The sequence below is a fragment of the Ornithodoros turicata genome, chromosome 9 (assembly GCF_037126465.1).
Source record: "Ornithodoros turicata isolate Travis chromosome 9, ASM3712646v1, whole genome shotgun sequence".
Lineage (NCBI taxonomy): Eukaryota > Metazoa > Arthropoda > Arachnida > Ixodida > Argasidae > Ornithodoros > Ornithodoros turicata.
Window position 1 is genome coordinate 39,339,868 of NC_088209.1, and position 12,840 is coordinate 39,352,707.

At 45.0% G+C, this 12,840-nt stretch overlaps 2 protein-coding genes across 3 annotated transcripts; one reads left to right on the plus strand and one right to left on the minus strand.

Annotated features, from left to right (window-relative positions):
- Positions 1-14: 14 nt before the first annotated feature.
- LOC135368888 (bifunctional methylenetetrahydrofolate dehydrogenase/cyclohydrolase 2, mitochondrial-like) lies at positions 15-3,105 on the plus strand. Its single transcript, XM_064602433.1, has 6 exons — positions 15-259; positions 317-513; positions 874-1,149; positions 2,218-2,313; positions 2,374-2,592; positions 2,980-3,105. Exons 1-6 carry the CDS (start codon positions 171-173, stop codon positions 3,093-3,095), a joined length of 993 nt encoding a protein of 330 aa, XP_064458503.1. The 5' UTR covers positions 15-170; the 3' UTR covers positions 3,096-3,105.
- Positions 3,106-6,328: 3,223 nt separating this feature from the next.
- Positions 6,329-12,544, minus strand: LOC135367966 (uncharacterized). Of its 2 annotated transcripts, none has more exons than XM_064601057.1 (8): positions 12,301-12,544; positions 11,140-11,313; positions 10,033-10,113; positions 9,693-9,753; positions 9,506-9,632; positions 8,765-8,894; positions 7,927-8,063; positions 6,329-6,593 (listed from the first exon to the last, which is right to left on the minus strand). In XM_064601057.1, the coding sequence occupies exons 1-8, from the start codon at positions 12,326-12,328 to the stop codon at positions 6,420-6,422; spliced, it is 912 nt and encodes a 303-aa protein (XP_064457127.1). In that variant the 5' UTR covers positions 12,329-12,544; the 3' UTR covers positions 6,329-6,419. The 2 variants fall into 2 exon arrangements, with proteins under 2 accessions (XP_064457127.1, XP_064457126.1); XM_064601056.1 differs by lacking the exon at positions 12,301-12,544 and adding an exon at positions 12,054-12,154.
- Between the last annotated feature and the right edge of the window lie 296 nt (positions 12,545-12,840).

Here is a 12,840-nt window from a genome sequence, read left to right on the forward strand (position 1 = left end):
AGTTGGTTGCTGCTATGGCAACGCGAGGATGCTAAAATGGCGGAGATGCACAATGGAAGGACGTCGGACGTGATCTCGAATTTGCCCAGTTCTTAAACTGAAATAACCTCAAGCGTATACTTGTACCGCTTAATTAATACCAGTTTCGCAGCACTGTTCGTGTTACAATAATGTCTGTTGCTGTTCATAGAAATGCTTTACGGTTGAGTTCGCTTTTGAGGAAAGACAGAAGCCGGGTTTGCTCGACTTTCATCACAAGGTGTGCTTTCGCGATCTTGTTGATATCTTACGGAGCGTGACCTGTTCTCTTCGTTAGGCCCCATCCTGTACAGAAGCCTGAGATTATCAACGGCAAGGGAATCGCCAGACAGATTGAAGGCGAGATAAGACGGGCAATCGAGGTGGATGTCTCTCACGGAAAACGACGTCCACATCTGAGCGTCGTGCTTGTGGGAGACGACGAAGCGAGCGGAATTTACGTGAAAAACAAGGTCAAAGCCACCGAAAGAACAGGTTTGTGCGATTGCATACGCGTGAAAGTGAAATAATGCTTATATACGTCGCACTTCCGTTACATGTGCCGATTTATGAACTCACGAATCAAGTGCATGAAATTCACATAAACTTTAAGAGCACGCACAACACGCAATTCTACGTCTCGCATCTCAGCACTATACCTAGCAGACGATCGAAGTCAATAGCAACCCTGGGCGACCAGATGTCCTGACGCCCCTCTCAATTGCTGTCTTTACATACTGCTGAATTGACTCTAGGTAGTGTGTTTAGCATGCTGTCGAAGGCTGAATCCCCCCCCCCCCTCCATTACCATTCTTTACCATTTTTTTACCATTGTGTGTTACCATTCTTTTTCAGGTATAACGAGCGAAGCCTTTCGTCTGCCCACTTGCACGAGTGAAGTGCAGCTGCTGGATGTGATAGGCCGATTAAACGCCAGTCATCTCGTGGATGGCATCCTGGTCCAGCTCCCGCTTCCTCCGCACATAGACGAGAGCACCATCTGCAATTCTGTGCTCCCACGGAAAGACGTGGATGGCTTCCACGCGCTGCAGATGGGAAGACTGTGCCTTGACATGGACTCTCTGGCCCCCTGCACTCCTCTTGCGATTGTAGAGATACTTAACAGGATAGGTACACTCATCCTTGTAAACAAAAAAGAGTTACGCGAATAACATTCCCCAAAATACACGGCTTCTGCACTCTCCCTTTTGCAGCAAGTGTTGGAGTGTGCACATGTATTGTCTACTACGATGGCTCGAGTACATGTGGACAGACATGTTTTTTTTTTTCGCAGAACGTGCTATTGTATCTACAGATACTGTAGATATCGTAGCAAAAAGTGCAGTCTTGCGTAATAACTATGTTACAAGTAACTTGTAATTGTAACTAGTTACTTTCATACAAAAGTAACTTACAACTGCAACTAGTTAACACTTTTCGTTACCATGACTATAAAATGTAACCATCTCAGGTATTGCACTATTTTGCACGCAAGCTACAGATACTGTAGATACCGTAGCAAAAAGTGCAGTCTTGGGTAATAACTATGTTACAAGTAACTTGTAATTGTAAATAGTTACTTTCTTACAAAAGTAACTTACAACTGCAACTAGTTAATACTTTTTGTTAACATAACTATAAAATGTAACAAACTCAGGTATTGCACTATTTTGCACGCATCAGTTCTCTTCAAATGCCCTGCCGTTTTTCCCAAGCAGGAATTTCATGAATTTTGTCATTCGTACAGCCATGATAGCCCTAGGCTAACTTCCGTGCCCTTACACTGGCACATAGGTAATCCTGTGTTTATAATGCGGTGTAGTTACGCTTGGAATAGTACAATTGCTATGACAATTTTTTTAGTTACACCTCTCAGACTTTTTAAAAATGTAACTGTAAAGTAACTAAGTGACTTAAATGTGGGGACTCTAGTTGTGTCTAGTTACATTTTAAAAGGAAGAACTGTAACTCAGTTACTATTTTTGCAAGGTAATTGTAACTTAGTTTTCTTTTTAGTAACTTACACATGACTGGGGAAACAATCAAACCCCTTCTGAGCAGTGGAAACAGATGCCCATGCCATTTCATAATGTCCTGGGGGCAGCGACTTGTATTCGAAATGGCGTCAGCACAGTTTTCGTATGCCTGTTTTTAGCAGAACGCGGGTTGACATCTGATGAGTTTCGTCCTACCTTCCAGATGTGGATCCATACGGGAAGCATGTCGTCGTCTGCGGACGTTCGGCAATTGTAGGCCTTCCCATTTCAATCATGCTCGGATCTGGACGCTCCTACGGTAACCTCCGTGATGACTGTTGGCAAGTGCAAGAACCAAAAACTGTTTCGTGACTTGCAGGTAACGCAACGGTCTCGGTTTGCCACAGTAGGACGGCACCTTCCGACCTGCGTGCCCTGGTCAAGATGGCCGACATTCTGGTCACAGCAACTGGGTGCCCTGGCCTTATCACTGCAGATATGGTCAAGCCAGGAGTGTGCGTAATTGACGTTGGCATCACGAGAATTCCCGACGCAGCTACTGGGCGCAACAAACTTGTGGGAGACGTCGACTTTGATGGTAATGGAACTTTAACTGAGTGAACTACGGCAAAGATACGGTTGCTATCCCAGTTCATGTCACTCTATAATAAGAGAACAAGGTTCTTGAGCGGCAGGACTTGAACCTGCTCTTCTTGATCATTGGTAAAGAGTGCAAACCATTACACCGCACTGGCACAACTTCTCAAATACCTTCCGAGGGGGTCTCAAAGCTAGAAATTTCCATACGCGTCTTGCTATATAGATCATTTTTGACATTTATGAGCTCATTTAGGTAGTCGCTTTCTTCCTTAATTGGTTGAATGCTTCTGGGAAGTGATCAGTTGGCAGCCTTCTGCAATCCAAAATACTTTATACAGCCCTCATTAGTTGTAACTCTCACAAAACGTTCCTCTGACTGTTGCAGGTGTTGCTCCAAAGGCAAGCTATATCACTCCAGTTCCTGGTGGAGTTGGGCCAGTCACAGTAGCGATGCTCATGAGAAATACTTATTTTGCATATACTGAAAGAATAAAATACTAAAAGCATACGACGACTGACTCTCAGGCCCTCTTTCATCATCGTAATTCATATAATGCTGTGTTGTTGTTGCTGCGGTTTTGGTGTCCTTGTCGGAGCGCGTAGTGGGGAGGGAAATTCCATAACTGGACAAAAAAAAGTAGAGAAACATCCATCCCAGAAAATCCCATGTATAAACTGATATGTTTTGAAGGGAGCGATCGCCCCTCCCCCCCCCCCCCCCCCGTCCCACAGGAACGGCTCTGCCTGTGATAACCGTACAGAGCATCCTCCTTTTTGTAAGTTGGACACCACTTGGTCCTTCACAAACTTTACGCTATTCGCTGAAACATTCGAAGTACTCGCGCGCATTGCTTTTCGGCCGCCCTTTTACATTTCGAATATGGCGTCTGGCAACATCGATAAAGGGCCGATCCAATCCAATCCAAAAAAGCAATTTAAGCGGGCGCGAACATTTTTCTGCGAACATTTTGATCTTTCATCATTACTTTCCTGCGGGTTTTCTCATACACAGCTTGATCAGTGTTACGATGTTATGACTGCAGCCCACTGAAGATGGCCGAAAGGAAGTCAATGACTTTGGACAGACGTCGTCGGAGCAGCAGAGCGCTATCCTCTGTCCAGGACATTCTCGCCGTAGTCCCGTCCAACCTCCCGCAACACGAGCGTTTGTTGATATTCCTCCGAAAGTGCTGCTCTGCGAGTGTGAAAAAGCTACAACAGGAAGAAGATATCTCACCTGAACTAGTGAAGGCTCTCGGTATAGAATGCGACAAGATATTCGACGACGGCAGTCCCATATCGCGACTGACGACGCTGGTTACAGACCCTGGCAGTGACCTCAAATGCGAGGACGACATCCTCATTTACAACGAAAGCTTCAGGAAGTTGGTCGAAGAAAGCAAGAAATGGGACGAGTTAGAGTCCAATGGGATAGCGCTGGGCAGTCCGACAGAGGTAAAGTGGGAACCGTCAGGTTTCGACTATCAAGCCTTGCTGGACAAGAGTAGGGACTGTAAACGAAGGGCGGAGCTCTGCGTAGCGAAGATGACAAAACTGTCCGAAGAACTCGACGCGTATGTCGCATCGCGCGCGGAAAGTTATAAAGTGTCCGACATCGCGTCTTTCGTCGAAGACGATGCCGCGGAACTGTGTCAACAACTGCTCACGAATAACTAGCCGCCGCGCACGACATTTATTGCCGCTTGAAGAATTGCAAACGCGCCAGCCAAGCTTACAAACAAGTGACTTAAAAGGTTCAAGCACTTGTTGCTTCCAGTTGTGTCGCCAAACCAAACATTGCTGAGCATTTTTCTGTATATGTTGGGCTTACATACTGTACCAAATGCCGAGATTTCTTTCTTTTTTTTTTTTTTTGCATTTATGTATTCAGTTGAGCTTTTCCTTTTCTAGTTAATGAATTTAGTTTGATAAACTGTTTTATTCACCCACTCATACTGAACTTTCGTACAAAAACTATAACAGTGCATGCTTTTTTACTTTTCTGTGACTGTCACTGTTTATAAACTTTGCTGTAATACCATGTAGTACGATTCCTTTTATTTTTCTGCATAATGGACAAGCACAAAATGTGCACAGGGTACATTAGGCACTGCATCACTTTTGTGCAAAAATATATTGTCCGCCCGAGAGGGGGCTCTTTCGAAAGCAATAAATAGACACAAAATGTGCCAGATTGTGACTCATTACAAACTAAATACACTTCGGCAATAAACACAATCCTCGATAGTGGAAGTTAATAAATAAGCAGAACTCTAATCTGCACGTGTAAATTCTCACTAGTGGATAAAGCAACACACAAATAATGCTAGTGATAATTCCGGCAACATTATTCTATGCTGAAGATTGCGGAACAATGGTGTGTTGTGATGAAACTTTTGCATATTTACAAAGTCATTTAAAAAAACAAACAAAATGTTAGTGCATGCACTCAAATCAGCATCATGACTTTCAAAACTTTGCTTTCGGTTAAGCTCAAATGTAAGCATGATCGACTCTCGACTACACCATGAAGCACAAGTTTAAACCATAGCTCTAAGACCCTGAGTACCAGCTCTAGTTGAGCTTAAATGTTTAGCCTCATGCAAACACGATACAAACACACTGCTTACAAAAGTATGTACCCCCCAATCAACACACCAGGATGTATCAAAAGACAAGTGCTGGTTCAAGTACAAAAGGCAGCAATTCTAAAAAATACTCTCATCTACGGGTCTCATATTGCCAGGTACCCCCCCCTCCCCGGTGCAAGAATTGGGTACCACAATATGCATGCCACGGTTATGTGTGTGTATAAAAAAAAAGAAAAAAAAAGGGGAAAGAATTCGAGTACTCGCTGAGAATCCTCTTCTCTTACATGTGCACTAGAACAGCACTGGACAAAGTATCGCTTTAATTTTAGTACTACTTGAATCGGGCTACAGAGCATGGAAGAGCACTGTACAAGGTACGACTAGACTTGGGGAGGTACCGGTTTGGACAGTAACATTTCAGGACTAGCTTCGACACCACAATGCGACGCTTTCATGCGTGTCGAATTGAAAAACTTTTCAGTGCAAATTTACACCAAATAATTCAGTGGCAACCCTGGCACCGACTTGGCATGAAAACAAGTGCCATGGCTAGAGCCCCTAGATTTCCGAGATTCTGCGAAATTTCGCGGAATTGGCCATGTCTCGCGGAACATACAGTTTTCCGCAGAATCGTTTTTTTCTTTTTTTTTTGGAATATTCTGTGTATCACAGAATTATGGGCATTCCTTTGCTTGGTGTCAGCATTCTGCAAGTTGGCTTCACCTCACACTTCCTGGAGTGTCAGTTTATATCAAATTAGGTCAGTCTTGGTTTGTTTGTTTTATTTATTTTAGGCTAACGATTTAGGCCACTTTGGTTTATTTGCACACACCCTGTGTATATATATCTCCTATAGTAAATCGAGATTCACTTATACTCCATGTATTTGTGTGATCCTGGGAGAATGCTGAAACTTCGTTTTTTTTTTTAATTGTTTTCTATTGCCCGCAGATTTGTAAATCCCACTTCGTGGAAAGTTTAATTTTCCGCCGCAGAGAGCTGGGGGGCTTCTTCAGCCATGCCCGAAACAGGCTCCGACAAGCTCCGGATTTTTGGAGCTAGGTCAGACCTGTGAAGCGCTCTTTACGTTTTATTCGCGAGCTAGTCCCCGTGTAGAAAAAAAATGTGCACGTGCACCACCTACACAGTCATCATTGCATAATGTTATAACCCTTTCTGGAGAAAGAAATGCACAAGGACACATTGATATGGTAGTAGTCTAAAGGGATGTTGGTCAGAGGGCCGTGCGTTCGTCGTAGACCACCACTGCTTCATTGTCCACCAGGGAATCCGTGTCGTTGTGGGCAAACGGCAGCGGAGGGGCAAATGGCGTCTGGCTCCGGGTCGCCGCGATAGCCGCCGCACAGTCGTTGCGCATGCGATTTTTGCGTCGCTTGGTGAACGTTGCCTGGGAACGTTAACAGAACGTTGTTACTATGAATCACGAGAAAGGTGAAGTGTCCAGAAGAGCAACTATACAGTTCATTCATGATTAGAGCCCGAAAAAATGGCTAGGAAGCAAGCGAGCTGGTGAAGATGATGCATAATTAGGGCCCGACTTTTTCGGGTTTTACTTTTGGCCAAATTCGGGGGGTGGGGGGGTAAATATCGGGTGATATTTTTCGTTTGAAAATTCGGGTGTATTCGGATTAAATCCCGTTACGGCACATTCTGTCGTCAGGAATTCGGGTGTATTCGGGTGATTTTTTTTTGTTTAATAAAAATGTGTCTTAACGTGGAACTAATGTTTAGCAATGTTATCAAACTTTATTTTAATGCACGCTTATGAGTATGCCACGCGACCCGGATGTTTTCGGGTAGATTCGGGTTAAACCCAAACTTTACAGATTACGTTCGGGGGTAAATATCGGGCGGATATGGGTTTAACCCTAAAAAGTCAGGCCCTATGCATAATGTAAAACCCCGAGACTAGGGAACACGAAGTGATGGACACAAAACACGAAACACAGCTGAAATTTTACTTCACATACAAGAAATATACAGGGTGTTCAAAATTAAGCTTTACGCTAGCACTCTATAAATGGGCGAACAAAAGAAAACTGGTGCAATTTTTCTGTTCCTTGAGTAAGAAACAGGTGCTACATAATTAGCAGCACCTGTTTCTTATGCAAGTAGCGTAAAATTATCATCCGGTTTCCTGTCATCGCTGTGCTTGCGTAGCGCTCGTGAAAGCTTAATTTTGAACACCCTGTATACACAAACAGAGGGAAGAGAAACAACCAGTTGAGGACGAAAAAGGAGGTCAGTTCGGGAGTTCGGGTCAGTTCTTGAGACTTCATGTTGTATCGGTCAAGAAGTATCCAAAGTAATCAAGTCAGCGTTGATCAATATGGACAATTTTCGTCAGTAAATCTTCGGAGCAAGGAAAATAAAATTTGTATAGGAGTGTTGTTTGTGCAGAGTTGGTGGCTAAGCTTGATATTGTGTAGGACATTAGGGTCAGTGTTTATGGGAGGGCCCGCCCGAAGGGGCGCAAAAAAGATAACTTTCAGGCAGGAAGAAGCCGCCTTAGGATGACAGAAGAGTGATAGAAAATACAGAATACACAGAGAAATTTCCCAGTTGTCCCCCTGGAGGTGAAAAGTAGACACCGTCCCTGGTTAGAGTGGATAAATAGAGCCTGGAGTTTTAGTGTTTAACCCGATTCTTCCCCGAATTTCCACCCCAAATTGAAGGTTGCCTGAAGGAACAAAAGGGGATCATCACCCCCACCTACGGACCTTAGCGTAGAGGTCACCGAGGTCGTCTTCTGCGGAAAGAGGTCGTCCCCAAGAAGGCAGGCTTCGGGTCTTGAGGGTGAGTTCGTTGGTCGCATCCAATGTCGTGCGCAGGTTCTCTCTTCTGTACTGTACGGGACCTGCACAGAACCGAGAGAGGCCCGAGTGGATCACAGCTCGCAAGTGACAGAAATGCAGCCCAAGCTGGGCACTGACGCAACTGCGGAAACACCGTATTAGGACTCATTTAAAAGCTAGGAATTTGTAAGGGCTGCAACCGTTCATCTTTACTACACTGAGTGATTCTTTCTTTCTTTATTTGGTAAAAAGATTTTGTGCAATACAGAATCAGAAATGGGGTTTCACTCAATTCATTCAGTGGAAAATTCACTCAAATTATGCGGTTACTCCTAGTGCACTGCTTCATGAATTAGGCACCGTTTTAAGCACTCTAAAGGCAAATTCGGGTGATCTATTTCGACCCACAAGTGATAGCGCCCTTGATCGGTTCAAGAGTCACTCGGGGACAGTCAGCACCTGAATTTGCCAGGCACTCTTACCACGGAGAAAGAAAATGCAGAGAAGAGGCAGGCAAAGAGAAAGAAAGGGCAGAAAAAGATGTCCAAAATGCATCATCCGAAATTGCCACGAGCTAAAGAGTGAATGAGGTCTACCACTCGAAATTTATGCACACGCAGGTAATTTTAAAATCAGAAACTGAAACCCCTAACGTGTTTAAAAGTAAGTGTCTGATTTTGTTGCGCTAAACGAGATTTCCCCCCAAATTCTTATCAATTTATAAGCCACAAAAACAAACTCCTTCCGAATGCGAGAAACTCACGGCTATAAGGACTGCTCTGACTGGCAGTCTCCAAGTAGCGCTGCTCTGGCGGTCGCGGCACCAGCTGGACGGAGTCGTCTCTCGGCGGAGCTTGGACGGCTTCGCTCAACGGCAAGGTAACTCTGTTTCCCTGATGAAAGACACAATTTGAATGACGAGCTACGTTGTGGATGATGCTGCATTCGCTTAAAGCGATGATCGCATCCAGAAACCCATTTATGAAGCGGATGCCACTATATTCGCCTGACAATCTACTTGGCAAATTTTTGTCGTCTGCAAAGTGCTTAGGTATTAAATAAACACACCGATCACGTGACGTCACTCCCTAACCGGAGGGGTGAGAGGGTGGCATTCGGGGGAACAAGATGTCGTCCAGATGTCCGCACTGCCGTGGGATCAAGGGCGTGCTCCGATTGGTGGTGTAGGGGATTACATTTTTGACATAGAGGGAATTCCGACATGCTCTCAAGATCCGGCGTCTGCTCTTGCCATGTATTCCATCGAACAGCAGGCAAAGTGCGCCACTATTTCGTGTGGGATTTTCGATAAATTTTTTCAACGAGGAATTAAATGACACCATAGTTACGAAATCGACTTTAACGGATGCCGACAGTCTCTTTAAAAAATGAATCGTTCTCGGTAGAAATATTTCATTTTTGACATAAAAATGCACGCAGGAGTACTGAAAAATCCATAAAGTTTCAACCCCCCCCACCCCGTCACAAAAGCTCAGAAACCTACTTCTTGGCTGTGCTTGAGAGGCATAGATCGAGACCGTGTCATGTTGATGACGCAGTTGTCAGCACCCCCGATGTGGGTGGTGTTAGTTTCAAGTCTGGGCTTTGTGCCGAGGAACACCACGGAATCGCTACGAGACAGAAAGTGTGGGTTAGAAAAAGGAGTTGGACAAAAAAGTACCTATGCTGACCTCTGCACCATGCCCAAAGGTGCTGGTCTCGACACACTGCTTGCGCGACTAAGGTTGTCCACTAAGAAAGAAGAGCCACGTTTATGAGCACGTTCATTTACATGGTGCAGATTAAACCCACATATAATCGAGTTAGTAACACCCAGTTTCACCAACGTGAGTTAACGCTAAAATCGAGATTAGAAAGAGATTGAGAGATCGAGATTAGATTAAAAATCACCACTGAGATGGCAATATGTCAAAATTTGAGGAGCTATAACACTGACAACGAAGTAAAAGTCAAGCAAAAGGCAAACAATCAATTTGCATTTGTCATCCGGTCAGATATTAGAATCATCACCTTTCTCAACTGCATTGTTACGTGTACAGCAGTGCCAGATGATAATGGCAATCAGAATGATGAGGACCAATCCCAGAGCACCTGCAAATCCATACAGAACAGTAAGAGCAGTCATTCTCGGTTGAGCCTTCCCCACCTCTGGCTGGAAAAATGAGTCAAGCCATTTGTTTCAGCAGATAACGCGAAGATAAGATAAGAGACACAAGAAAAGGTTACAGGCTTGTCGTCGACAAAGCACAATGGGAGTAAAGGACCTCAGCCTCGTACTTTCTTAGCCATATTTGCACGGAGTTCCAAATTTTGAGGGGTTGACCTGGCCCAAATTGGGCACCCAGGGCTGAGCCCTACTCTGCAAGCGTATCTCTAACGAGGCAAATAATCGTACAACGTACGTCAAGGAAGCCGATTTTGATGCTGCTCCGCAAACGGCAGTGTGTTCAGGGTGTTTTTGTAAATGGAGCATAACAACCGTCAGACACCGTTCAGTTTCTCCTCAAAGACAGGGTGATGAAGCAAGCTGGGTTTTGTTCCTACACTACGTTGTTTCACTGTCCCTTTAAGCATCTGCTGCACTGAAGATCAACCATCATGCACAGGATTACCCAAGGTAGAGTTTGGTATTTCTTCCACTCCGTAGAAAATGCCGCCGCGATGGCAGATGTCGAAGCTTTTGTCAACGATCTATACAGTGCGCTTAAAAATTGTGTCAGGAATTTTTAGCTTCTAGATTTGTTACAATTAGTTACAAAAAATGGGAAACCGTTCTTTCCTGTACCCTGTCAATACCAGTCTCCGCCATTTCATTGCATGGGGTGTCGGGGCATCAATGACTATCTCAAATCGATTCTAAAAAGGTACAATTATTTGAAGCGTAACGAAAATGTAAAGCCTTTGTAAAGAAAAGAGCATTTCAAAAGAGTTTTGCAAAAAAAAATTACCGCCAACTACATCCTTATAAAGCTGCCGCATTTTAAACACGTTTGGCACAAAGTTCTCTTGACACTGCCAAATATTTTGAAAACTGATGTTTGTTTACTCTAAAAATCCCGTAGATTATCTTGGGAAGCCCTGTACCATGTAGGAACATCTCAAAGGTAAAATCCGCACCCGTAGCTGCCCCGACCAAGATGGGCAAGTCCCGCGAGTGGGCCACCCCGATGGAGTCCCAAAAGGAGCTCTCTGTACGCTGGTCAGACGACCCGTTGCTCTTGTCCATGTAGGCCAGCATGGTGACGCTCTGCTGCAGAATGACGTGCCGAGTGCCATGCAGTTCCTCCCATTCTGGGCAGAAAAAAAACATGTTACTCACATGGAACGTGCACCTCCTTCTTATAAAAATAACGTAATTTGCCCAAAAAAGGCACATTTTAATTATCACATGTGTAAACAGACACAGTACCGACGTCTACTTTGCACCTTCGGGGGGGGGGGGGGGGGGGACAAATGGGAAATTTGCGCCCCCCATATTCTTGCACCCCCGAAAGGTGTCTTTTTGAGCCCCTCTAGGTGGGCTCAAGGGGGGGTGGGGTGCGGTTGCCTCCCCTACCCCCCGTGGACAGAACAAGGAGAGCTCGTTACTGAAAGAAGCAGGACCACATTCAGCTGGTGGCTGCAGAACACCCTTCTAGAACGCAGTTCATGACCGGCGCTTCAATATTTCACAAAAAATATTTATGAGCTACAGCTAGCTGGTATCACATGTGAGAATACTCGGCGACTGCACAATACTAATCCGTTCATAAAATGTAACTGACGACATCTGATAAGTTAAAGGTCACAGGACGGAATGGAGAGCTAATTAGTATAATGGAGCATGCTTGTAATTTCTTGCTGCTGTGCTGATTCCTAGTGCAACTCCTGTGGATTCGAAACTGTAGTTCTGACTGCGGAGAATTTACACTAGCAGCTTCTTGTGAAAAGAAAAAAATGCAAAATTAAGGGTTTTCCCAAGGGCTGTGAAAAATGTGTTTTCCAGACCTTGAAAATGGCATTTTCAAATTCCAATGACGGGTTTCACGTACCAGTGGGAACCATGGATTGTCGCCCACGCATAAGAAGTGGCAAAGCATCTCTCTTTGCCTGAATGTTTGTCTTACAACGCAATGCGCGAGCGAGGAGCGCGTTTTGCATATCTTTCACGTGCACGCGCGTGACGCTGCCTAAGCTCGCGTCCTGTTTGCGTACCGCGCGTGATCGCATCGTGAGTTATCTATTTGAAAACGATACGGCGTGATAGTTGCTGTCACGAATGGAACATTTGATACACACCTGAGAGTGGCTGCTCTCCGGAGGCCATTCGGATCCGTCTTTCTCACCTATCTACTCATTAGCTAGTACGCTAGTACATACAAGCCGAATGTGACGAAATTCGTCGAATCGGCCCATTTTCCCTGCAATTCCGCACATTCTAAACGTATAAAACTAACGTTTCATAGTGTCAAATCCGCAAACTTTACGCTTTCCGTGCGCATGCGTGCGTAGGGTCCAGGATGATGATGATTGTTGTTTGTCTTTCTGCACACTGTTGCTTGCTGGTGGCTACGGATACTACCTAGAAGTAGCACGTGATCGTTCGCAATTCCCACACCACTGTGCGCATGACCAATGGAAATGATCCAGTAGGGCCAGTATTTTCTTCCTCCAGGCACTGCTCCAGTTAACCCAGTTAATCAATCAGGAGCCTTCCTGTTTGCCCTTACCGCCGTCGACTTGTACTGGCCGTTGCTCCGTCATATCCGCCGCTCGCGCGTCGCCTCGCAGTTTTCCGCGGTTCCATAATACGGCCGTAATACAGCTATATGGAGAGTT